This window comes from Sardina pilchardus, chromosome 4 (assembly GCF_963854185.1).
Source record: "Sardina pilchardus chromosome 4, fSarPil1.1, whole genome shotgun sequence".
Classification (NCBI taxonomy): Eukaryota; Metazoa; Chordata; class Actinopteri; order Clupeiformes; family Clupeidae; genus Sardina; species Sardina pilchardus.
In genome coordinates, this window is record NC_084997.1 from 6,999,770 (window position 1) to 7,027,698 (window position 27,929).

Sequence of the window (27,929 nt, forward strand, 5' to 3'; positions counted from 1 at the left end):
GCTCCATCATTCTTTATGTAGATCAGTGAGGAGCGAGAGAGGACGCGTAAACGCTATATGAGAGGCACCTTCTGTCTCAGGCTTTAAGCATACAATCTCATTAAGACTACAGATCCTGTAAACTGTTTCCTCTGTCCACAACTGTTTCAAAATAAAAGTCCTCACTGCAATAATACATCATTAAATCATTTGACCATTGAAACTACTCAACTATTTAACTGTTCAACCATTCCAACTGTCAGTTATCATCAACTATGCCTCCAGTCAACTACATGAAACCTCCATGTACCTAGCAACCAACATAGCAACCATTAAAATTAAGCGTTTATGACCGTTTCCATAGCAACCAACATGATTATACTGCAGTAACTTCTTGTTTCCTGATAGTGGCCACCATGGATACCCTAGCAACAAATGTTTCAAAATAAAAGTCCTCACTAGCAAGTTATCTAGTTAGCATGGTTAGCTTTGTTAGCATAGCTAGCATTTTTAGCATAACTGCAAAAAATCATCAATTAAGTTAGCTAATCAACCTGGTTAGCATTGTTAGCAAATCTAGCATTGTTAGCATAGTTAGCATTTTTAGCATTACTGCTAGAAATCATCGGTTAAGTTAGCTAATCAACCTGGTTAGCATTGTTAGTAAAGTTAGCATTGCTAACATAATTAGCATTTTTAGCACAACTGCTAGAAATCATTAGCTAAGTTAGCTAATCAACATTTTAACATGAATAGAAATCATTAGTTAAGTTAGAACTGGAATGTTTCAGCTTTAAACTGTCTACCTTCACACTATCAACTCTCTGTAAACAATGCAACCACCATGTTTACCCTAGCTACACCTTAGTAACCATATCTACATTATCTATCTTTTTTTGCATTTTCATGCACTGGTAATTCCTTGGAATTGCATTTCTAGTTATTATTAAACTTCTTCTTCTAACGCTCGCAATTCAGCTTCAACCGTTTAACGTAGAAACTTCATTCAAACTTTGTTGCGTAGGTCTTGCTTATGCCATATGTGCTTTATATTTTTCAACTTTGTAACTTTTATACTTTTTAAACTATTAGTTAAAAACTATCACCATTTCCCCCATAGACTTAACATTGCTCATTATGACATCACGGCAGCAATTAGAATGTTACCCCAGCTGGTCAGCCACCTGGGCACCAACTGTCAGTTTCTCTCAGGCTCCTCTCTGAAGACTACATATTCTGTTCCCCTGTATCCTCTGCGCACAACAGTATCAAAATAAGTCCTCCTAATTCCATCCAACTTTATATCCATTCATCTTCTTCAAACCATTCACTCATCCACCCATTCTAAACAGTCTGCCTATCAACAACATCAATTAGACGCTCTACATTGAACTTTTAAACAATCTACTCTGTCTCAGGCTGGCTCTCTTAAGACTAGCCAGTTAAATTGATTACACCTGTATCTGTATCCACTACTCTCAGTAGAGAGCTGTATCTCTCCATTCTACAAGAATATAAGGCACATTCCATCCAACATTCTATCCATTCATCTTCTTCAGACCATTCACTCATCCACCCATTAAACTGTCTATCAACATCTATTAAACAATATGTCTAACATCCATTAAACTCTCTGTCTATCAACATTAATTAGACTATCTACATTCAACTTTTAAATTATTTACTCTGTCTCAGGCTTTAAGATATTCTGGCTCTCTTAAGACTAGCCAGTTAAATTGATTACACCTGTGTCAACTACTCTCAGAGAGCTGTATCAGTGTCTCTCTTAACAAGAATATAAGGCACATTCCATCCAACCTTCTATCCATTCATCTTCTTCAGACCATTCACTCATCCACCCATTAAACTGTCAATCAATATCTATTAAACAATCTGCCTATCAACATCCATTAAACATTCTATCTATCAACATTAATTAGACTATCTACATACAACTTTTAAAGTATTTACTGTGGGTCCCTCTCAAGCAGCGTTTATATGTCCTCCCTCGATCCTCGATCCTCAATGATCTACATAAAGAAAGATAGAAGAAGGGCTAGACTATCCCATTGTTGCCGCTCCATCATTCTTTATGTAGATCAGTGAGGAGCGAGAGAGGACGCGTAAACGCTATGAGAAGCACCTTCTGTCTCAGGCTTTAAGCATACAATCTCATTAAGACTACAGATCCTGTTTCACTACTTCCTCTGTCCACAACTGTTTCAAAATAAAGGTCCTCACTGCAATAATACACTATTAAATCATTTAACCATTGAAACTACTCAACTATTGAACTGTTCAACCATTCCAACTGTCAGTTATCATCCACTATGCCTCCAGTCAACTACATGAAACCTCCATGTACCTAGCAACCAACATAGCAACCATTAAAAAGTGTTTATGGCCGTTTCCATAGCAACCAACATGATTATACTGCAGTAACTTCTTGTTTCCTGATAGTGGCCACCATGGATACCCTAGCAACAAATGTTTCAAAATAAAAGTCCTCACTAGCAAGTTAGCTAGTTACCATGGTTAGCATAGTTAGCATTGTTAGCATAGTTAGCATTTTTAGCATAACTGCAAAAAATCATCAACTAAGTTAGCTAATTAACCTGGTTAGCATTGTTAGCAAATTTAGCATTGTTAGCATAGTTAGCATTTTTAGCATTACTGCTAGAAATCATCGGTTAAGTTAGCTAATCAACCTGGTTAGCATTGTTAGCATTGCTAGCATAGTAAGCATTTTTAGCGTAACTGCTAGAAATCATTAGCTAAGTTAGCTAATCAACATTTTAACATGAATAGAAATCATTAGTTAAGTTAGAACTGGAACGTTTCATCTTTAAACTGTCTACCTTCACACTATCAACTCTCTGTAAACTATGCAACCACCATGTTTACCCTAGCTACACCTTAGTAACCATATCTACATTATCTATCTATTTTTGCATTTTCATGCACTGGTAATTCCTTGGAATTGCATTTCTAGTTGCATATCAAATCTCATTTCCTGTGGAACACAAAATGGGTTAAGCTAGACAGTGGTCTTTTTTATCAGTGGTCAGTATCATGGATCAGTGATATTGAGAGGTGTCACTGTCATCTCAATGGATGACTCATTTTGCAGTGGCATGTTGGAGATGATAACAGACATAAGCTTGCTGTCGATAATAAATCATTTTCACTCTTGTGTGAGCTGATCCTGTCACATTGTTTCTGACACGAGGACTGCTCCAAACTCCCCCACCAGGTGTCGCCCTTGAGCAGAGCGCTTTGCGTATTCCCTCCTAATGATTCATGCACACAGATAAGGCTAGTGCTTCCTGCGCCGCACTACACCCCCTCCCTCCCTCCCCCACAACGACACTGAATAACCCCACACACAAAGGACACATACAGTAGATCTAAAGAAGGACGTCCATAAGGAAATCCTGCTGCATGCCATTTGAGCCCCGCGCTGTCCAAAGCGTGCGTGCGCATGTGGGCGCCTGTGAGGACGCTCATTGTGTGGGCGGATGCGGGGGGCGGCTGGAGGGCTGGCGCGCTGCCTGGTGCCTCTCCACGGGTCAGCGTTAGGAGGAGTGGGTCCGAAGGCTCATCCCCTGCGACAGCCAGACAGAGTAGAGGGCACCCAGGGGCAGCGGGGAACCGCATTGTGGCTCAGCTCGTTGCCGTGGAAACCCCTTCACACACACACACCCCCGCCACCCCCCACCCAACACCCCCCTGGGGTCATGTGGCGAACCCTCTCAGATTGCACGGCACTGAAACGGACAGAGATACAATGGAGCCTCGTGCTGGGATCAATGAAAGCAATCGTGATTTTCCTCATGAGACGAACAGAGTGTTATCTCGTCCAAATTGAAAAAGGGGTGGGGGGACGATTTCACTTGCTTCATTTCCTTGCATTTCTATTTGTCCTTTGTAGCGGATGACGCTTTTCGTCTGTGCGCTTTTTCCCTCTGTGAATTGTATTTGACATACAGTGGGTCTGTACTCCAGCATGATAATATCAGGGACACAAACTCACCATAGAGCCAGTCTCTGCTCCACCTCCCTGAGAAAGCCGGTGTGGAACTTGTACAGAGGGTCAAAATTGGACAGGATCACATTCTTTAGAGAATCAGGCGTAGCCTCCTCCTTCTCCAACATACTCTGAAAAGACTGCAGCAGAGAAATTGGCAGAGAGAAAGAGACAGACAGAGAGAGCGAGAAAGAGAGAGAGAGAGATAAAGAGATAGAGAGAGAGAAAGGAGAAAAAGAGAGTCTTGCTTTAGTGATAATTGCACAAATCATGGTTGGGCTCAGTTACAGCAGTGTTGTGCAGGGCCGTGTTATCTGACAGGGAGAAACACTGCGGTTTTGGGGTTGAACTGGGACACCATCTGCTGCTGGGCCTGCACTCTGCATCCAACCCGCTGCCTGACGAGGCCGGCCACATTCGCCTGGGCTCAGGAATCACATGTTTATCCTGTGACTTGTCCTGAAGCCCTGGAGCCACCATGTGATCAATGCACAAATCAATAGTACAGCCACGGCAGGGGCTGCCCATGGGGACCACTCTCTGATGTCCCTACCTGATCTAATTAAACGGGGAAACACTGCCCACTCTGTTATGGAGAGATGGGAAGGAAGAAGGGAGGGGAGGGAGAGAGAGAGAGAGAGAGAGAGAGAGAGAGAGAGAGACAGAGAGAGAGAGAGAGAGAGACAGAGGGAGCAAGAGTGAGAAACCGAAGGGGACAAGAGCGTGAGAGTGTGTGTGTGTGTGAGAGAGAGAGAGAGAAAGACGGCGTGTGTGTTCATGGCGGGTAGAGGGCTCTTGTAAGCTGGTCTGTGGAGAGCCCCAGCAGCTGTGAGGAAACAGGTTGCTGCTGGAAGGGAACCAGCCATCAAGCAGCAGCTGCCACCCAGATGAATTCCCTTACAACTGGAACCTTCATTGTTAAAAATAGACGAAGACTGAGAGGGAGGGAGATGGAGTGAAGGAGGGGAGGGAGAGAGAGAGCGAGAGAACAGAAATGTCATTCAGGGAAGGGGAGAAAATATGCTATGGAAAATATGAGGAACACTGATTCTATCATTTTAAAAAATTCATAAAGGAAGGCTTTGCAGCTGCATCCACTAAGGCATACCTTTGGTGAAATGCTTTGCAGAATGTAGAACATATACTGTAGATATTTTCATTTAAACTAACGGTGAACTGCACATCCCAAAACTACTATAAGTTGAAAGGAATATTTTGTGGCTTGATTGCATATAAACAAACAACTATGCTGTTGGGTGACAACAATTTTTCACTACTTAATTATCAATCAATTTGTGTAAATGATACACAATTGTGACTTGATTCATATATCACTGGATAATATGATCCACATAGAACTTCTTCTTAATTGATTTTACAGTCCAGACAGGAAAAAGCACAACTGAATGCAGCACACTGCTACTGTAGCCCTCCTACAGTACATGGGCTATTCACTGGGTTATCCCAGTTGGAGAGCCACTGTCCACTATCTGCCCTGCAGCAGCGGGAGAAATGACCAGCTGTGCTGTCATCACTGCAGGGGCTTAAGCATGCTCATTCAGAGCCCCACGCCACCACAGCAAGCCCTTATTAACCACACACACACACACACACACAAGCACACACACACACACACCCCTTATTAACCACACACACACACACAAGCACACACACACCCCTTATTAACCACACACACACACACACACACACACACACACACACACACACACACACACACACACACTACGCCCTTATTAACCACAGTTATTTTCACACAACACCAGGTCCTGCTCCTTCATTTCCTCTGTCTCCTCGCGGCTCCACTGGGGACTGTACTGTAGTGACAACGACAACGAGAGAGAGAGCGAGAGAGAGAGAGAGAGAGAGAAAGAGAGAGAGAGGGAGAGAGAGAGAGAGAGAGAGAGAGCGCGAGTGCTGGTGTCCAGACTCAGGGAAGCGCGGGCCAGCAGCTTAAGCTAAAAAAAGGGTGAGTCTGCGAACCTCAGTGGCCAGGACCTGCCAACGCCAAAGCCTGGGCTCCCCTGTGACGGCAAGGTCACAACCTGCACTGTGATTACCACACTCTGAGGATGTTCTGATAAAGACAGGAAGTGGAGCTCAACACCACCTGCGCAACACTACAGTACACATCACTGCAGTGGCTTCTGAGCCGAGCGGCTCCTGTGAGTACAGCTGCTCACTGAAGAGGCAGATTCATAACTAGGTCGGACACACTGATGGAGATGAATTACAAAGGAACAGATGAGCTTTTGGCAAAAATGTGTCTATCAAAATGCAAAATGACACAGTTGAATACATTCAAACGAGGCCCTAGACGATATTGTGGGACTGGACCACTGATTTCTGAGGAGAGGGGGGAACCGGGGGTGCCTTACCACTGTTATCACTTCCAGGTCCTTCAGATAGGTCCTCTCTGTGGTCAGCAGCTCCTTGGCAATGAAGTAAGCTTTGTCTGTCGGGAATCGCTGTAAGAAGGGGTACATCGTAGGTCAGGGATCCCCTTGGAAATTAACATCACATACTAATTTACGCAGTATATCATAGGACTTGAGCAAGGACATTCCCACTGTACATGCAATTGTTTCTGAGTCTCTGTAGTGTTTTCTGGCATGCAATTTAGGACAACCAGGTCCTTCTGGGTACATGAATGCAGTCTTGTTTTAGATTCAAATGACCCACATTAGACACCCAGACAAAATGCTTTTTTTCTATGACACACATACACACACATAGGCATAGGCAAATGCACCGACAGACAGATGCGCACACACACACACACACACAGGCCAGTGAGCAGACCCCCTTAATGAGTGGGCGTCTGACTCACCTTCCTCCTTGCCTCGTCCTCATCATCAGTCCGCGTGGCTGCATCATTGAGCAGCGGGCTGGTGAGGGGAGACGGCTGGCGGCCGTCGGGACTGTGCCCGCCTCCGTTGGTCTGGTGCTGCCCGTTGACCATGCCCCGAGCTGCCCCCAACAACCGCGGGCTGCTGGAGACCGCCTCTGTGGAACCATGAAGAAAATAGAACGAGATACAGAAAGAGGGAGAGGGAGAGAAAGAGAGAGAGAGACTTCAGATGGCTGAATTAGGCTGTGCGACAAACCATGTATTGAGAATGAAGTGAGTGTCTGAGAGTAACTAGGCTGCAGTGGTGCGACAGGCTAGCCTGCAGCCGCTCGTGTGCATTCAGCCAGCCAGTGGCTGGTGAGTCACCACTGCTCCGGTCTACACTCAACGCGCAGGCTGTCTGGCTCAGCAGACCGTCTAAGAATGCAGCCACAGTACGTCTGAGACAAAGACTGCAGGTCACACAAAACAACACTTACCTACGAGCTCAACTACTCAACACTGCTGTTACTACGGCAACGTAACTAGTCTCTATGGCACAAGGTCGCATACTTGCCCATAACTGAGGTCTGTCCTCTGATTGCACTGATTGTGTTGACACAGACAAAAACAAGTGATTAAACAACATCGACTACCAGCTACAATGGAGAGGAGATCCACCACAACCAATGAGACAACACTAGAACACTAGGCCAACAAAATACATGGAAGGAGACAGACAAATGTATGTATGACTCACATTCTATACATACATTCCTCCAAATAATAGTAAACAAAACAATGCCACACAACTACCTACGACAACACGAGGGACATGGAGGTGGGTGGGTGGGGGTCTACGGTCTACGGGTGATCATGGGAGATCATGGAGATGGGCTTTAAAGAAGATTCTCGAGTCCCACTTCACAAAGGCCAACTTTATTGACACTAGTGCACAACCGCATACAGGTTTTTGTTGTTTTTTAAAAAAGTGTTGAAATTTCTTTCAGTGAGGAAGAGAGAAAGCAAGAACAGTGGCAAAGTCCAGTGTGTGTCAAAAGGACGGACACAAGACTACAGTACATCAGAGGTGTTACAGTACTGAGTGAGTGTGAGTGAGGGAGACAGGAGGGGACATATGAAAAGTGCAGTCTAAGAGTCTCTTGCCCTTTGGCTCCAACACAGACGCAACATTTCGCTCTGTGATTGAAGTTCCATTTTGCCCATAAACCTTGTTTGTTTCAATTCTGCACATAGAAAAAAAAGATTTAAGTTTCTAGCCTTTGTGCATTTCGTCTATGTATAAAATGTAGGCCGAAACTTATTTGCTACAATGTCATCTTAAATAATTGAGCTACGGTCACATATATTATAAAAAGAAAACTGACAACATTCTTTACCACAGAAACATAACCCACTGGGGGGAGTTTTATTAACACAATGAGACACTGATCCCACTGGGCTCGTAGATCAGCTGTAGTGGGGGGGGGGGCGGTGGTAAGGGGACAGGGGTTGTGACAGTGCAGGGTGAGGATACAGAGTGAACCGGCAGGGCAGCAAAGAAACAGAACAAACACCATGCCTGTGACCCGGCTCGACCACTCTTGCCCGCTAGCTGCCAGTTGAGTGGGTTAACACAAGCTTGCCTGCTCGTCTGCCGCGCTGGGAACTGGCACAGCAGTTTAGTACTTCACACAGCCATGCGAGTCACAAAGTAGCAAAAGCCCAAGCAGGCATGATGATGATGGGCCGAAGCAGCAACTTAGAGTGCGCTCCCTCTGGACTTTGGTTAGAAACCACAGACGTGTAAGAGCCTGTGGATGGATGCATGAGTGTACACGTTTGCTGTGTGCAGTGCTCCCAGTACAGCAGAAGCCAGCAGGCAGGGCTTGGTACATGTGTTTCAGGATTCTCTTAGCAAATGCAGTGATCCTGTAACAAGCGGAACCCTTTGATTCTTTCCCTGACCCGAGTTTCACACGCTGTGTCTATGCGCTAGTCTCTGTGGCAGCCAAATGTAACGTGACAGAGAGAATCCAAATATTGACCCTGTACTTGCGCGCTAGTGTGCAATTGAAAATTAATGAAGCAGGCATGCTGGAATGAAAGTGAAGCATGGAATATTAATGCAGAAGCAATGCAATGTATATATACGTAAATATCAAGGTAAAAATGGCAAAAATGCGTAAAAGTTGCTGATTATAACACACTACAATGATACTGACAAATAGAATTATGTAACCTGTTTGCAAATTTGCAATTGTATTGAACAATTGCTATTGGTATTAAAAATATGGTACAACAAACACTGACCTAGATAAGGAGTTTCAAACGAGAGTCACGAGCCTGACGAAAGATACAGTTCAACGCAAGAGGCAGCTCAGTCCTCTCAGAGGCGCTCACACACACACACACACACACACACACACAAGCGCGCGCACGCACGCACGTACGCACACGCACACACACACACACACTACACCTGCTAAGCGTCGCCTCATTTATTCCCCTGACATGCTTCCCTTCACTAACATCACACTTTGTGATGGTGCGGTCAGTTGGCCCTGCACTCTGGTTCCAGCTAACAGGATCACTGCATTCAAGGGAACCCGGGTTAACCTTCACTTTTCTTTTCAGACGAAGAGTGACAGAACAGTAAAAGGTCAGGACAGTCAAGGAGCGGGGTACACATGCCTGCAGAGCTGTGGGAAGGGGAGAATGGGGTACACCTGGGACCTCCAAAAGTGCATGCTGACAGAACAGTGCTTTACATTGGACAAAGAAAAATCTATCTTTTTTCTCAAAAAAAAAGAAAATATATATTAGATTGTATTAGTGTCCAGATTTTTCATTCCATCTTTTGTACCAGCAGAACCACAAAATAAAAAAACAAAAACAGCAAACATACAGTATGACAATGACAAGAATGAAGCTCAAGCCACCTTTTGTTTAATGAAAGAAAAAGAACATTAAAAGAAACCAGGGAGCAGGAAAACAAGACCAAAAACAGGGCTACACAGAGTGCAAAGCCAAAACTCATTCATGTCCTTTGCCGTGAATGTTTAAGGGGTAGTGGGGTAAGGGTGGGGTGAGGTGGGGTGCAGAGGGGTGTGGTGGGGTGGGGGAGGCTACGTCCATGTGCTGTACAGACAGGAAGTAAAGGAGCAGACAGAGCGAGCCACATGAGTGCGGAGAACTCAGAAGCAGGATGGCGATGCAGTGTGCGGTCAGAGTGTCTGCCCATCGCTGGCCAATAGCCCGACAGGTTCCGAGAGCAGTCAAGATATGTGTATGTATGCCTAAGATATGAATGTACATTCTATGGTCCCTTTAATTCCATCCATGAATCAATACTTCACAATGCCACAGTGAATGCCAAACGTTGCAGTACTGTGTATGCACACTAAATGTAAAAGCAACCAACCAAAGACCTTCACCGATGCACCCTGTGTGCAGAACAAAAGTGTCATTGTAAACATTAGATATATTGAATATCAATCAAAGACCGCATGTTAGGCTATACTGCAGACTGCAGAGAGGTCTTCCCAAAGCCCAACACGAAAGAACATTCTAGAAAACATTTACACTGCTGAAATGAATATGTTGTCTTGTTCATGTATATACGCTATGTTACTTGTCCTCATGAAAACTAGAAGACATACAATCATTAAGACACGTAAACAGTCTACGCTACTGCTTCAGCTACGTTTGTGGAGGCAATATGCCCGAGTCCTGATTCAAACACTTTCATCTACAGTGCATGCATCTAAACATATAACAAATATCATGAAAATGAAAGTCAAAGTACAAATTAGCAATCAGCAATCAAATCGTCTAAAACTGTGAAATCACCGTCCAGTCTTTGAGAAAAGAGGACAGCTGACCAAAGAAAGATAAAGGCATCTGAGGGATGTGCTCTAGTCTACTGTTCAACTTCAAATAGTGTGGAGCAAAGCTGCTTCACAGGATAATATGGCACTATAAATTCTCGGAGGCCCTCTGGCAAAGACAAAGCCACAAACACAATCAAAGTGGAATAAACATGCAAGCCTTGTAAAAAGTTTCTCAAACAATAAAAAACGAGCCAGCTTCCAGCCTCTGCAAGGGCCACAGTGTCTGTCTCGCAGGGCGGAGCCCGGGGACGGCTGCCTTCACCCTAACCCACAGAGCATGCACTGAAACTGGGACGCGCGACCCGACGTTCCCAAGCAGGGAGCCAAACCTCTCGATCCTCCAGACCGAAACCAGCCATCTATCTCTTCCCCACTGGAATGACATCTCGGACATCTCTGAGCCAAGACGGCCAGCCGTTCCGGTTCATTCCACCCCTGTGCTATGCTCCACCCAAACCCCCGGCACGCAGGCAGCCAAAGCGGACGCCGTGACAGACGCCACGCTGGCGAATCGCAAACCCCTCCCTGTGGGCCACCTGTCCTAACAGTTGAACACCTGCGCCCCGTCCTCGTCGCTGAACGTGAGGCAGCCGTCCTCCTCCGTCTCCTCGTCCAGCTGCAGGCTGCCGAAGGAGAACTTGCTGCGGGGCATGCGGGGCGAGGCGTTCATGGCCATGGGGTTGCCGTAGGCCAGCGGCTGGCCGCACGAGCCGCCGCTGGACTCGGCCTCCGAGTCGCTGGACTCGGTGCCGCTGCTGGTGGAGCCGTCCACCATCTGCACGGCGCCGATGTGCTCCAGGCCCGGCCGGCCGTGCTGCTTGAGCGTGGGGCCGGCGCGGGGCGGCATGCCGGGCGGCGTCAGGCCGTTGGCCAGCATGCGGCGCTCGAGGGCGGCCATGCGCTCGGCGCGCGACAGCACGGGACGCGGCTCGCGCGCCGGCGTGGACGTGGCCGGGCTCAGCACGTACGGGTCGGTGTCGGTGCGGTTGTGGCGCGCGTTCTGCTGCTTCTGAAGCTGCGGCGCCCGGCTAATCATGGGCGAGTAGTTGCCGTAGCGCTGGGCCGCCGCCGCCGCCTGGTGGTTGGGCCGCAAGTTAGCGCCGTGACCGCCGCCGCCGCCGCCGTAGCCGTAACCGTTGTGGTCGGCGTGGCTGAGCGAGCCCGTGCGGTTGAAGGAGCTCAGCGCGGGGCTGGAGGTCAGGCTTCGCGTGCCCGCCGCGTGACGGGACGGACTGTTCCGCAAGTCCACCCCGGCACGCAGCACCTCGTCTATCACCGTGCTGTGGAAGGGGCCGCGGGCGTAAAAGGACACGTCCGACAACTCGAAATCGCTAACGTCGGGGCTGACTGGACTCGGGGGGAAAGGAGGCGTTTGCCTGCCTTTGTTCTGGCCGCCGCCCCGCTCCCGCTCGTACTCCCTCTCCCGCTCCCGTTCCCGCTCGGCGCGGCGCGGTCCGTTTAGGCCGCCACCGCCGTGGGGGAACCCCGGCAGGGGCTCTTCCCCGTAGCCGCTGGTGGCGTTGGAGTGGGAGCGGGTGACTCGGCCCTTCACGACGTCGTACTCGCTATCTACATCACTGCAGTCTATGTATGGGATGGAGGAGCTGCTGCCCTTGGCAGCCCGGGATGCTGGACCTGTGTTCAGGGCTTCGGCCGCGTGGTGCCTGCCGCCGGCCCTCGCCCCCTCCTCGGGCCGCTCCTGGTGGCCGTTGGGCTGGCCCGCGGGGCTGCCGCGAGTCCGCAGGGCGGGCGAGTCCTCGGCGCTGACGAGCGCCGGCTCCTTCCAGTGGTGCTTGGCTGGAGAGTGGCTCCTCTCTCGGGCAGTATAGCTTGCACTCTGCGTCGAGACAGACGAGACAAGACAAAACCAGAGCATTGGAAATCAGAGAGCAACAAATGTGAAACTGAGATTTTTGAGAGGATATTTTAGAGAATAACAGAATTTTTTAGAGTTTGGTCCCCATTGAAATCTACTTGTAACAACCAAAGAACAATGAACAGAGGCACTGACTTCTTTTGGCACTTCGGAGCGTAGTGAAGGCAGTGGGGATAGGTTACTGTTGTACTGGACTTTACTGTGTTTCCTGAGGAGAGAATGACAAAGAGCATTTGTTAAAGTCTGCACGCCAAACATCTTACAGACTCTCATCAATAGGTGATTGAGGCCTCACCTTTCAAAGGGAATCTTTTTGAATTCTGTGTCTTTCACATAATCAATGATCTGCTTCTGCGTCCGACCACTGGCAAAGGAATAGAAGTGCAACGGAGAAAGCAGACAGTCAGCAAGGTCAACAACAGAATCAATAGAGGTCAATAACAGAATCTCAACAGAATAACAGATTGTGTCTGCATCAATATTTATTCAACAGAGGCACCCCATTCATCTACCTGAACCTGAAGGAGGACCCTCGGCTGAACAGAACAGGCTTAGGCTTGGGCTTGGGCTCTTCGAAAAGCCGGAAAAAGGCATGATACTCCACACAGACCTTCCAGAACACCTTGCAGCAGTCGCGGCTGGCCATCATGAACTCCAGCGTGTCCTGGTATGCACTCTGCTACAGGGGCAGAGGTGAAACTGGGTCAGCGCCGACACATAATCACTCACAGAGCCAAACACAAAGTTGGGGTGACTTACATTCAGGTCTGGCCTGAGTTTGATAAGAAATCTTTTCCTCTTGAAACTCAGCTTCCGCACTTTGGACCAGTTGAAGGCATTGATCTTTGTGTGACCCTGTAAGGCAAGAGAGTTGTTTTTGCCAACATACTGTATATCATCAAGTCTTCACGAAGGCCCTCGGGACCCTGAGACATGGCACAGGTGTGAGATAGTCACCTGAAAGACGAGGACGCCGGTGTGCGCCACGGCCAGGCTGAGCTTGGTGCCCTCTCGGTCCTTGGCTGGGTGGAGGCGCACGCCGTACATCTCCAGCCGACGAGCCACCTCCAGCAGCTGGAAATCGGACTCGGCTGGTGTGTGCCCCCTGTTAACACATACACTCAAGGTCAACATCAGGTCAGCAATATAAGATCAATGAGAAGACAGACTAAATTAACATCAAAGTAATGGATGTGGTCACGGTTCATTAACAGCTATGGAATGATATGAGAACGTACACAATCTATTGAGCACACTGACGTTTACAGCCATTCTTTTTCAAATGTCTGACAAGCCATACTAGAATATTAGGAACTCGAACTGAAGCCCCGTAAATGCCGCAGCAAAGCAAAAAGATGCTCACTCGTTTTAACTGACAGCACCATGGTTTCAGGGAAACAATGTTGCCGAGATTTGCCTCGCGCAATCTTATCTTTGCGAATGCTTTTTCCTGTTTCCTGCTCTGCGTAGTTAATGAGAGATTAAATTCCCAGCGTCGCTCTCTCCCAAAATAACTGCAGTTTTTGTTATCAGCTGAAAAAAGGGTCCACAGAGAAGAGCCCAGGGGGGGCTAGTCAGGGCCAGCGGTGGGGCCTGCCGGCTACCTGCTGAGCTCGCATTCTTCCCTCCCCAAACGAGTAGCGTGAAGGTGAAGAGCTTGTTTCTGTTTTGGCCCATGTTCAAGACAGGTTCACATGGATGTGTGGCCCAGCGAGCTGTGGGAAAGGAAGCGTTTTGCACTTCTCCGTTCCCTGCGGAGCCCCAGAAGTGCACTTGTGTCCCGTTCCAAAGCAGAGTCCACTGAAGGGTTCACCGATGATGACGTGTGCCACAGAGGCTAAACAAGGACCAGTCGACGAGGCAGACGTGACTATTGACAATTATTCAGCACTTGCCCAAGTCGAAACATGCACCAAAAACATGACCCGGGAGGGGGAAAAAACAGTCAATAGCAGGCTAAAGCCAAATATATTCCCTTTGTCCTGGAGGCAGACGGTGTAATGTCTGAGGACTTTCCACATGAAGCGCTGACACAGGTGGCTCCTTGTCTTCAGGGCTGTGTAATGCTCGTCTCTTTGTTATTAGAACGCGCTGCCTGGGCACCTCCCCGCCACACACTCGCCTGCAGGCTCCAAACCACACACACCATGAATGGGGGAGGGGAGGAGGGGAGGAGGGGAGGAGGAGGGGGTGGTGTGCCGGGGTCTAGAGTCTGCTGAACACGCAAAGCTGACTCTCCTCACGTTACAGAGAGCTGCGTGCTCCTACCATGTGTCACTCCAGATTAACACAGCGCCGGAGGATGTGTCTGATACTCCTCCCACCCCTCAACCCACTTATCAGCTGGATGAAGTCAGTCGACAGCACGGTGTCACGCTGGAAGAGCGCGATTGGCAAAAGACACTACATTGGAGCAAAACAAGCTCAACAAAGCTTATATCAGAGACGGTTGAAAAAGGGTTCTTAAGGATCTTTGCTTATATCTTGGCAGTCACAGAGAAAGGATGACAACATTGGCTGCACATACACATGCTTGTGGTGAAACTCCATGATGCTGTCGATGAGGGCCATTTGGTCCGGAATGTAACTGTTGTTCAGAAGGTGCTGCCGACTCTGAGTCTCCTCAAAGTCCCCAATTTCCGCTGTTGATCACAGAGAACAAAGATTAGAGCGAGCTGATGGAAATGCGTCTCTTTGTGAGAGTGTGCAGATCTATGAGAACATTAGAGATGAAAAGTCAATATGGGTGTTTGGTTTCAGCAAATTAATAACTAATTACTGAACGTGTTTGATTTGTAGGATAAAAGGTTCACTACAACCCTATTTGAATGTATCCAAAATGCTCCCATTTCTAACATATGAATAATTGTGAAAAACATGTAGTCTCTGTCCCTGTTAGCTGCTCACTTTGATTAGGCCCAATTTGACAGCCAGCTGTCAGAGGCAGGCCCATTTGGACATGTGGATGGGTTGCTTCTCAAAGGCTTCAAATCTCTCTGGTTAGGGAGCGACTTATTTGCTTTCACTAAAGCTGCACAGATTTCATACAAAGCGACAGCTCAAAGGTATCCATGACAACAAATACCATCTGAAGTAGTTTTCTTCAACTGCATTTGCTTTCCCAAATATCTTTTCTACTCTTGCAAGAGCTGGCGATAACTCTCTTCCAAAATTCCTCAAAGGATAATTTCTATCATTCCTGACATTAATGTTGTTTTCTCTCTCTGCTTTCAGTCATATTTCCTATTCTCCTCAATCACCTCCTCCTCCAGTGTATCTATTTTCAAAACAATTTGATTTTTCTTTACCCTGGAAGTACTGTAGGTTATTACACTACTATAATAAAATGTAGGAGGATCAATTCAATTGAATCTATTGTCATCAAAATAAATAAATAAATAGGTATACAACAAAACAAGACAGTTCACACTTAGTTAAAGCATGCAGGCGTTGCCTTCAAGAGAGCGGCTACAGGAGGCCGTGGGGGGATGACTCACACTGGATGATGTGGGAGACCAGCAGAGCTGCACTGCTGTCGTTGCAGGTGAGTCGGCCACAGGCCAGGTCATACTTTATCTGCAGGGCAAACAGGTACCTGGGACACACAGCACAGCACAGCACAGTCAAAACGACAGCACACTTAATCCTCCAGACCAGTGCTTCCCAAAAGGCTGGGCCGTCAAGGTATTGCAGGTGGGCCGTGAGAGGTAGTCTACATTATTTTATTTTTTTAATTTCACATGTTGTAATTAAGGTTGAAATACTGTAAATGGAACTGATTAAATAGCTTAAATTCAAAAGTAGCTGGAGATATTGAAATTAAATCAAACATAAGCTTATTCTTCAAACGGATGATCATATGATGTTGATCCGGAACGTATTTGATGGGGCTGCCATTCACAGATTGTGGGTAATGCTACAAGTGTCTTATAATGGAGTGGTGTTTGTAATAGGCCTACCGGTAGTTTATTGCATCACGATGCATGCGTAATTGCTCAGATGGCATAAAATAAATGAGGAAATACTTCATCTTAGTCTCATCTAAGAGTCGTGAATAAATGTTTGGGTGGGCTGCAAAATATCTTTAGAAATGAAACTGGGCCTCAATAGTTTGGGAACCTCTGCTCCCGACAATACAGGACTGTCCAGAGCTCCAGGAAGAAACAAAGAATGCACATGTACACAGACTACTTGAGTAATGTTGCTTAGCAGACACAGCATAATAATTTGTCATCATTAAAATGATGAACGCGAGATAAAAATGAACCAATAAAGAGTGTGAGCGTCGTAGGGTCACAATAGCGGAGTAGGGATTACATTGGTGGACATATTAATGGCATCAATCTGCTGGAATTTTGTACCACGGCCATTTACCTACAGTATGTATTAGCAGCCATGCTTCACTAGTGGCTGGATTTAATGCACTTAACCACACAGAGACCAGGTGCCCATGGCATGGTGCCTTTTCAGGCGTGATACGATGGCACTATGGATGACTATTGGCAGACTTATGACAGGTATTAGGATAATCCTATTGAGGCTTACTGTCAGCAGCATGTCAGCTGCATGAATAAAATTATTGTAATGAATTAGGGAAGGGAAAAGATTAGGCCGCCAGCCTGGCGGAAATGTTTTGATTTGCATTCCTAGGCATTTTTTTTCTCGACTTTCTGATGGGAGAGACTTTGAAGCGCCGGGCACTGATCATGGAAGTGAGTGAGTGGGCGCAGATGAAGTGGGCGCAGGTGAAGTGGGCGCAGCTGTGGCTCACCTGGTCAGCTCCTCCAGTAGCTGGGCATGGTCCGGAGGAAAGAACTTCACCACGAAGCGCAGGACTGTGTGCTTGGGCCCTGTGAACACGACACCACGATTGTACTGCCAGATCGGAACATCAAACGATTTCACATTCGCAAGACACCACAGTAAAATGTAAGGGTTTGCTTTTTTCCCTCCCTTGTTCCCTCTAGGTTGAAATGAAAATGAAATGAAATGGCTTAGCCCTGTGGAAGAAACTTTAGAGATCAAGAAATCCATTGCCAAGAAGCCCATGCTGGTGGAGATAAGGTTTAATCTTTCAGGGCTGTAAAGAGAAGAGCCTATAAAAGATTTCATTGGACCACCTCCATACTTTAATTTCCTTTTCTTTGACGTGGTGTTTAAAGCGACATGATGTCACCACATGTTTTGGTCATGATTACTTCCTCTGGCTGCACTGCTGCTGAGGTGCACATGGAGGGAAGTGGTGTCTTTGGAAGGACAACAGACTACAGCTGGGCGCACAGTATGAACTACGGACTGGATGAGAGCAACAACATTTTCTGTGAGAAGTTGTTTAGGCAGCTAAGGATGTTAAAACCTGACGACTTACGTTTGATCTGCTTTGCTATGGGTTTTAAGTGGTCCAGCCAAACCTGTAAGAAAAAAAAGAGTATCATATGTCATATGATAATAAACCTGTAAGACAGTGCCTCAAACGAACTTAAAGCCCCCCTTGGTACAGCAGGATTAGCTACATTTACCCCTCTGCTGGAGAAAGTGTGCATGCTATTTCTTTTTACAGTAACTGTGAAAAAAGTAATGATAAAGCATATGGATCTGTTTACAAGCTAGTGAAACGGCTAGCATAAGTTCAGCAGAACAATGTGGATGAAACAAGATTTAAAACGAGTTTCCTGTTTCTCACTTCTCTTACAGGGATGGTAAGTCCCAATGTTGCAAGGTTGGTTTTTGGCTTGGGGACGCTAGGGGGAGTGGGGAAAGTCACCGTTTTCACCGGAACAGATCATTTAATCATCCAAATTATTTTTAAACAGGTTTATTAAGTTGAAATACAGTAGTTCCCAAGTTCCCCTTTAACAACTATTCTTCAATATTCTACAATAAATGAGACAGACTAGGTTGCAAGGGGAAAGTTACTGTACATTGCACTATATTAATGATGTCTTGCAGTGGACTGTTTCAAGCCGAAAACCTTTTGATGTTCACAATAATATTCTTCATGTGATTCAGTCATCAGACAAGAGCCTATTAGAGTACTTGAGCATAATGGCCGTTTCATCTCCTCCATGTCTTTCTTCTGAATATGACCTCCTCTGAGCCCCATCTCCTTACATTTAGACCAGAGGGTGATTACTGGGACTCTCTCATTGTCATTATACATGATTAATGCTCTGCTCATGGAGGGGCTATCTAAATAACAATGCAGGCAAATGAAAAAATTCAATCTAATCAGATCTTGGCCCGAAAGGGCACTTATCTTTCCATGGACTTGACAGTATGACAGATGACGGTCTCCTACTCACCGTCCTTTTCCGATGATCCTGATACTCCAGGCCAAAGTAGTCTCCTTCGACCAGGTTCAGGTGAGTGCACACCATTTCAAACAGCACCTTGCCCGACGCTCGTTGCTGCAAAAATAAAAAAGAGAAACAGCCAGGATTAGCCAGATGGCACACTCTCCTAAACTGGGCCCAGACTGTGGGGTTTTCTGCCAAGTGTGATCTAATACAAAACTCTCCATTCTTGTGTGTGCTTGTTTCTTGGTCTTCATGAGTATATCTGATTACAGTGCCCAAAAGCTGAAATTAAAATATCCTGACTATCCTGTGAGAACACCCCCAAGCCAAAGCTTGAAAAGAACTAGCTGAAAGGAAGCTGATTTGGGGTTGTACATTTTCTGACAAGAAAACCCTTCTAACACCACCTGCTAGACAGACTGCCGGCTGGACAGCTTGCCTGCTAAAAGGCCATGATCTGTTTCTGCCACAGATGATGACCATTGAAATCTGTGACAGAAAGTCAATGTTAAAACGTCAAAAAAACACTATGCCATCTCGGTGAAGTTCAAATGTCCATTCAGTTGTGCTGAGCTCCCGGAGAGAGATGGAGGTTGAATGAGGTGGACATGAAAAGCCGGGACAGGACAGGACACATCCCTGGCTGACGGCTCCCAACACTCCCGCCTCGCTCAGGCTGAGTGTCGGACACACAAAAGCCCCCCTGAGACGAGCAGAGAAGGTTAAACACCCAGCCGGACGATGGGAGGGTGACCGCGAGACTGTTCCCATCCAGAGAGTAAACATGACTGGCCTGCTCCCTTTGATGCTCATCTACCGGTACCATTCCTCGTAGCGGGTCTGCTCCTCTACGGGCCAGAGGGGACTCTTTGAAGTGTGAATCATTTGGCAGCTATTCCTTCCTCTCTTTTTCAAAGAGGGAAACATCAGAAATGTCAGACTTTAAAAAGCTAACTAGGTGCATATGAAGAGAGATTCGTTTCATTAAGTAATACTTTTTGTAAGTATAATTTGTGGCCTAAAGCACGCATTTAAAAAATCCTCCTGTATGACAAACAGGTACACGATTTACAGCACTACAAATGATGTGACAATTACGTAAAGAACCTAACGGTTTGTGTATGCCTGTCAGACATACAGACCATCAGAGACATACACAGTTAGTGTGTAGGAGTTAGAAAGTGAGTGTGTGTCTGTGTGTGTGTGTGTGTGTGTGTCTGTGTGTGTCTGTGTGTGTGTGTTTGTGTGTGTCTCTCTGTGTGTGTGTGTGTGTGTGTGTGGGTGTGTGTGTGTGTGTGTGTGTGTGTTTAGAAATAAAGTGTGTGCTCTTGCTAGACTATGACCTACAATCTCAGTACGGTAGTTTCGATCGTGTGCTTAGCGCTACTCTGCACCACCCAGCAGGAGAGCTGAGTTCCCCTGTGTGACAGTATGAGGCCAGACAGGCAGGGGACTCAAACAGGAACATCCTGATGAAGAGCTCCCAACCAAAGGGCCCTAGAACAGGCTGCAAGCATTTCTAAAGTACGGAGAGTTTCTGGTACAAGACTTCCTAATGACACAACAACCTGAACAAACTTTGAGAGAAAAAACATGAACCTTCGTCCTGAAAGATGGGGCAAAAAACAGCATCTCTTGACGCGGCAATCACTGAGGAAAAACACCAGAAGGGAAAACTTTCAGAAACAGGAAGTTGGCTCCACGTTAGGCTTTGCCTAAATCATGGTGTGGGTGTTATTTTGCGTGGGTGTGGCTGTAAGCAAAATGGCTGCATCTGATGAACCTTACGGAAAAACCCTTAATTCCGCATGCAGTTAGGTAATCTGCCAGCCATCTCCTTTTCATAGGTAATCTGCCAGCCATCTCCTTTTCACGACTCACTTTTTCCCCACTCTGGGACTCCAGAACGCAGCTCAGCTGGCTGTGGCAGCCTTAGAGGGAGTCCAGAGGGCCAGCTGCCTGCACATGGTGGATGGGGCTGGTGAGGAGCACAAGCACACCAGAGCAGGGAGATGTGGGCCTCCATCCAACAGCCCACCAGACAGCTGCCAGGGCCAGGGCCTACTACTCTGCCCAACACACAAACACAGCCACACTACTAAGCAGCTCAGTGGCTGAAGGTGTGGGGCTCGCTGTAAAGTCAAACTACCGTCATTTTCCAACTATTAGCCACGGCTTATTACATTGATTTTGCACAATTTCTTCAGAGGTTAATACACGGGGGCAGTTAATATGGTATTAATATGGTTTTGTTTCTTTTAATTGGCATGAAACATTGTCCTACGGCTTATACACAATGTGGCTAATACACAGGAAATTATTGTATCCTAACATCAAATCCTCTCATACATTCAAATGTTTTATTTTGCTATTGTGCATCAGCCTTATTAGACAGTAAGGACATAGGGGCACAGTTAGACAGGAAAACATATGGATGTGTAAACACTGTGTAAGCAAATAAAGGAGATCACAAATCAAAGGACAAAAGAATCACTTTTATAATAAAGCCCCATATGTGATAATGACCTTGCAGTTAACAAATGAATATCTAATCTAGTCTTTAGTATAATCTTTTGTTCTATTAAAAGGAGAAGATGTAGCAAGAGGACACTCTGTGGAATATCCCCATGTGGAGCAGAGTGGAGTAGAGAGGGACCCTGTGAGATGTCAGATCTCAATTCATCCACTAACGCTGTCCCTCCAGAGCACAGAGGAGGAGATGGGAGCTTGGTGATTAAGAGCTGCAGGTGGACACACACACACACACACACCGCACACACACACACAGGCACACACACACACACACACACACACACACACACACACACACACACACACACACACACACACACACACACACACACACACACACACACACACACACACACACACACACACACACACACACACTTCTGGCACTTAATCCATGTGTGGCCACAGCCAGCACAATGAGAACAGGCCCATTATATTACAAGACCCTCCTTCAGCTCAGGAGATTGATCACCAAGTGTCCCTGCACACCATTACACCACATGCATGTCACTATCCACCACACACAGCTTTCCTATGACGCACACACACACACACACACACACACACACAGCTCTACTTCCATTCAGGAACATGCGGCACACCCAATTACAAAAAGGTCACTTTCGCAATCACAAATATCATGCGTGGCAGCTGACATTTCAGACTTAGAGTGATCAACAAATGAGTCAAGGGAAAAAATGTCATGTCACAAAATGGCCCCTCCAGGCATCCATTCAAATTCATTTGGGAGTTGTGCTATGCCGAAAATTGGTCGTGAATTTTGCAGCAGAGTCCAAATGTGCCAGAACAGCATGTGGGGAAGATGCTCTGGTGAGGTTAAACGCGCTCACGCTCAAGCCATTTGAGCGTTACTCACTCAGCATTCCCATCGCCACGCTCAATCATTCCCTTATCAGCCCTGTGACCTCCAGTTGTAAACAAGCAGCGTCTGACTTGGGGCGAGTAAATAAATCCTGACAGCTCTTCTTGAGAATGTGCCTACATGTCTGGTAAGTGGTGATCAGCGACCCCCTCCCCCACCCAAACAATGTGCTCTAGATCAGGTGTAAATATGTGCTTGATCTTGCCCCAGATATGCTGCGTTGGGTTTATGCATGGTTCACCTCCCTTGGCAGTTTACATACAACGTCGCGTCTACACCCTCTTAAACCAGCACCCAACAGACAATAGGGTGTACAAGTGGGAACATATCTCTGGGGAGAGACAACACCTCACCAAAGCCTTGAGGTGGACATGTGCAACTGAGAGAATATTTAAACCATTATGTGCTCAGGATTGAACAACCAGGGTACACTTTTGGCTGCATGAATGCATGGGAAAAATGACCACATTGTAAAAAAAAAAAAAAAAGCGGAGCTAAAAAAAACCCCACAAAAAATAATAGTATAAAAATTCACATATAAACATCTAAGTTAGTGTGGAAACAGAATAGTTCCCAAGTGTATTCTAACATCTGCACAAAAGAATAAAGGGCCTGACACTGGTCTAGACTACCCGGGAACAGGCACCCGAGTTAGCCCTTTAACTATGGGGGCATGTGAGAGAGAAGCATATGGAGAGCTTTGGAGAGGCCAAAGGCAAACAGGCATGAAAGCTCATTTGTGTATTTACATGTTTCCCCTACATTTGCCTGGGCTGCACAGGGCTGAGATCACAGGCTGGCTACAGTAGCAGATTCATTCCCATCCTTGGCCTGATTGGATTGAAAGCAGATGTTCTGGTCGAGAGCCAGATTGGATTCGCTGGGGTCTTCTTTGCTCTCTTTTAAAGTCAACAGATGGGAAAGCGTTATCTAGCAGTGGGAAACCAAATACATATAAATAATAAATATAAATGTGACTCCAGCAAGGGCAATGTCTCAGTGTCAGCGCAGATGAACATTTGTACCAGTACTACTAAGATTTTCCCTGGAAGGCAGGTGTTACGGCATGATGGTGAACTGTAACCATAGCAATATACAGCACTGACTACTGTATGTACATAGCATATCAGCTAAAAAGCTAATACTTCACTTGTATTACCAAGTGGCTATATTAAATGCAAAGTACGGAGTCAACATAACATATCAAAAACACGCTTCTAGAAAGCGACATACAGTACGAGTCATGCCATCACAACACTGGTCTATCAGCACCTCTGCAGAACTTAAGCCCTGCTGGAGAAGCTGAGTTCTCAGGCTGAACTTCATTGAGATTCAGGTCAGGCCCATGTGCACAGGGTGACTCTTCTGCAGCTAGAGCCTGACAATAGCAGCAGAGACAGGAGGATGCCCTGGTGATAATCCCATCATCTATTTCAACCCCACTCCTATTCACCATGCAGCGCCACCAACGGCACGGCTGGGCCCTCATAGCCACCGAAGCAAACGCAAAAAGACTGTCTATTGTGTCAGGGCACAACAAATGAAATGGCACTGTTGCATAAAATTATGATAAACAAAGAAAAAAATATGGAGTAGGCTGCAAGCAGTCTGTCTTTGCCATACCAGATGCAGATACTCACATACACACAGACAGACAGACAGACAGACAGACACAGAGACAGAGACAGACACAGTCCAAACACATGAAAAAAAAGAGGCACAGCAGAAACGCCGTTTGGTCGCCACAGCTGTCAAACTCATTACTGTCACACCACCTCAACCCTCCAGGGCTGGAGAGGCTCGCCGCGGGAAGGCCGTCCTCACAAATCGTGCCGGGGCGAAGGTGGTGTGCTGAGATAAGCCTCAGCTCTCCCAGCCTCCTCCCCGCTTGCAGTAGGCGGTTTCAGTGTGCTCTAGGCCCAGGCGACTGAGCATATTGATTTTGCATAAAGCTTAATGAAGTGTCCTGTTGTGACTATCACTCTGCCCAGCAGTAAACACTGCAGTGTTATGCAAGTCCCTGATAGTCACAGACTCAAACAGCCTACAAAGGCCGTGTTTAACTAACAGATATAACTCAGTCCATGCTCAATAGTCACTTAAGCCATTTATTTATTGAGGATCGTATAAATGGGTGTAGGATTAAGATGAAAATGCGTTCAAATCTGACAATAAACTAAAATGTGTTGGAACAGTAAAACTACAGCCGTTTCGTGCAGAAAACCTCAGCACAAGAAACCTCAGCAAAGAAAACAGTGCATTAACCATTGTTCACATTAACGACCAGAAACAAAATGCCATGACTGCCACTTCAGCATAATAACAATTTAAGACTTCAGGGGTAGGGTTTTAAAATGCATTCTTTTTACCACAAAAACAAGGTAAGACCTAAAAAGACTTGAGAGCCAAAAGCTTTCAACTTGCCTTACCTCTCTCAATCTTATTTAAGCATACATTAGACTCTGGCACCATGCTGGTGTACTGAAACTGCTGTCTGTAGCCATTCTGGAAGCCAAGGATTACTGTCACTCTGATAAGAGTGCTGCGCATCAGTGGCAGTCTTCATTTTTATTCCTTGGCCGTAAACAAGCACTAAGCTATATGAGTAGAGAGGAAATTCAAATGAAATGTGACAAACACCACCTGAGCTTCATGCATTTCACAAATATTTCAGCCTACACTTAAAATAACACCGAAGTTTTTTTTTTAACACACACAGATTTGCCCAACACCAAAGATAAGACACACAAGGACACCATCACGCACGGTCGACGAACCTTATCAGAATCACGTCTGCTTTGAACTTATTTTCCGTCTGGCCACACTGCTGCATGTAACATTCTACCGTCTAAGAGCAAAAGGTGGTGAGAAAAAATCAGACCTTCTGTGAAATACAGTAAATCACACCAGAGACTGGAAAGATTACCAACCCCAACTGCAAACAGACAGCAACAGCAGCCACCTCCGGGAGCAGAACTGAACCAGAGTGCACAGTCAGTCATAATCATAACCCACCGAGCAAGTCTGCGCTCCTGACTAGTTTCATCATCATGCATATAATGTTAATATTTACCAGGGCCCCGAAACTCAAAGGAAAGCACTCCACTTGTGGTGTCGTCTGCTGTGGTGTGATTTAATATGCTGAACAGCTTCAAACTGGGTCAGAGAAAATCACAAGATGCTGAAACTACTACATTTCCAGCCCTTTAATACATATCCCCTCCACACTATAAAACCTGTAGTCTAACGTTATCTAAGTGCAGAAAAGATCAAAATTCTATCTGTTGATGTCTTATTTTTTAGTCACATATGTGTGATGTTATAGGCTAAGCTTGCTTGCATACAGCACATATTTTTCTCCCATTCTGGGGGACTAGCATGGGTTAACAGTCATTTCTGAATGATCTCATATGATTAGGTCAGAGCAGCCAAACCCACTAAGAAGGCGGTGTCTCTGTCAGATGGGCATAGCAGAGCCAAACGTGGTGTGAAACAGTGGGCCCACATGCCAATCTGGGACCAAGAGTGATGCGATAAACACATGTGAGGGATGGCCCCATTTGTTAATCAAAAACAGACTGAAGCACTAATGTGCCATTCAGGCCATTGCAGAGTTGGATAGGGAGGAAGGGTGGAAGGGTGTGTGTGTGTGTGAGAAAGAGAGAGAGAGAGTGAGGGAGGGTGGTGAGTGTGTGTGAGAGAGAGAGAGAGAAAGGATCAGAAGATAAGGAGATAGCACTAGAGGCATAGCAACATCAACCACATGTGCCGTGATTCATCAAACCTCTGTGACCACAGCTTTAGCCGGGTGTACACACACAGAGATGGGGCTTTGGGTTTGGGGGGGAGAGCACCAGCAGGTCAACATCCAGCACTTCAGCTGCAGGAGCGGGAAGTATTGAGTTGCAGGTGGAGGGCTCACTGCAGAGGGATCTCCACAGGTGGGCCTGAGAGTAAGCATGCGCATGCACTAAGGAACTCAACTGAACCACAATATTTCTTTTAGAAGCAGCATCAGACACAACGCATACCTCTCTGTAGCCTTGAAATGTCAAAACATTGAAGAAAAACAAGTCGGTAACAGTCAAAACTACATCTTGTCCCCTCTATGGCCCCAGTGAGTAAGCAGAAATATAAAGGATGCATCAGAGACAGCCTAGCAATAAGCTGTTTAACAGGAAATGGTTTCTTCCATATGATCTGACTGAGCTGTGAGCCAGTTCTCCTGAAAATCTAACATTAGAGGTTGGCCACTTGTTCAGATATTTTCCACAGCTAGGCTGATTACTATTCCTTACACCTATTAATCACTCTGAATATCCTATTTCTTTTTATGTTCCAACCCATTTTCATTTGAAATATTCAGATTCATTTAAACAACAATAGATTCATTTTACTACGGTTTAGCTATGCCTATGTTCTTGTTTTAAAATTTAAATTGATGTCATTTAAATGGCACAGAGACAAAACAGTGTATTCAGACTAAGATCTGAACCACATCTACCACAGCTGACACCATGCTAATGATATCACATTCGGGGAACCTACCACCAACATGTCTGGGGACTCCACACATGCCATTAGCACACAGAATGTGTGGCTGGGAGACCCAACAGGGCGGCAATGTTGTCACCATGATGCTAAGCACCACAAAACACACACTCCAGCACAGTGTTTTCCCTCTCACAGACACATCCACAGCACCGCACTGCTCTATCTGGCACTGAGCAGAGCTGCGGGCGATGCCATGCAGGCTGGCATGGCATGGCATGGCATGGCGGCCCAGTGGTGGCACAGGACGGCAGCGCGAGGCGAGCAGGCTGGTGGGGGCCTGCTGCTCCGTGTGGTCCACTGGCTCAGCTCTAATCCCCCCGGGTAATAAACGATGACAGCCACAGATGCTCCTCTCCTAGTGAGACCAATCAATTTGCCTTCTTCAGATTAACGTAAACGACTTAACCCTCCGTGTTACAAATCTACCGGCATTCTACTCTCCCGAATGGAGAATGGCTCTTCATATTGGGCAGGACGAGCGCTCAGGCAACACTAGCTTTCAGTCCTCTGCAGCTGAGACTGACATAGGACCAATAAAGCATGACTGATCAAAACAAATCAAATAGATTGAGATAAATTGTAAGGCCATCTTGAAAGAGATTAGGACTGTGGTAATTAAATAATGGGGTTTAATGACACATGATTTCACACTGAATGAACTGTTTTAGGAAACAATAAATACAATTAAATTATTATTGGTGTTCTACTGTCATGAGATGCTTAAATGCCAACCTAAAAAATGCATTTGAAAAAGCCTTTGAAATGCATTTGCAATCCCAGTAGGAAACCAGACAAATATCAATTAATTTCAATTAATCAATGACACAATTAACAAAATGAACATGGTTTATTTTTAGTCTCGGCAACCTCAGGTTTACCCTTGAAATGGTAATTGGCATCAAGCACTGTGGCTGAGGCAGAGGTCAGTGTGCTTTCCTTTTAAAATGGATTAAGGTTAAGAGTGACAAAATCATTTCCTGTAGTTTACAGCTCCAGCCGTGCTTGTAGGTTACAGTTGTAGGCAAACGCAGTTGGTCTGAA

At 46.2% G+C, this 27,929-nt stretch overlaps 1 protein-coding gene across 2 annotated transcripts in view; it reads right to left on the minus strand.

The window, feature by feature from the left end:
- The window catches only part of LOC134078176 (FERM, ARHGEF and pleckstrin domain-containing protein 1-like), a 53,553-nt gene that overhangs the window by 10,070 nt on the left and 15,554 nt on the right, over positions 1–27,929 (minus strand). For both annotated transcript variants that reach the window (XM_062533896.1, XM_062533895.1), the window contains exons 3-16: positions 18,926–19,030; positions 17,992–18,034; positions 17,395–17,473; positions 16,121–16,218; positions 15,151–15,265; positions 13,581–13,728; positions 13,383–13,478; positions 13,136–13,302; positions 12,919–12,987; positions 12,759–12,831; positions 12,383–12,584; positions 6,855–7,030; positions 6,403–6,492; positions 4,013–4,146 (exon numbers count right to left, since the gene is read on the minus strand). In XM_062533896.1, coding sequence (XP_062389880.1) covers positions 4,013–4,146; positions 6,403–6,492; positions 6,855–7,030; positions 12,383–12,584; positions 12,759–12,831; positions 12,919–12,987; positions 13,136–13,302; positions 13,383–13,478; positions 13,581–13,728; positions 15,151–15,265; positions 16,121–16,218; positions 17,395–17,473; positions 17,992–18,034; positions 18,926–19,030 — 1,595 coding nt within the window. The remainder of the gene's footprint in view (positions 1–4,012; positions 4,147–6,402; positions 6,493–6,854; positions 7,031–12,382; positions 12,585–12,758; positions 12,832–12,918; positions 12,988–13,135; positions 13,303–13,382; positions 13,479–13,580; positions 13,729–15,150; positions 15,266–16,120; positions 16,219–17,394; positions 17,474–17,991; positions 18,035–18,925; positions 19,031–27,929) is intronic.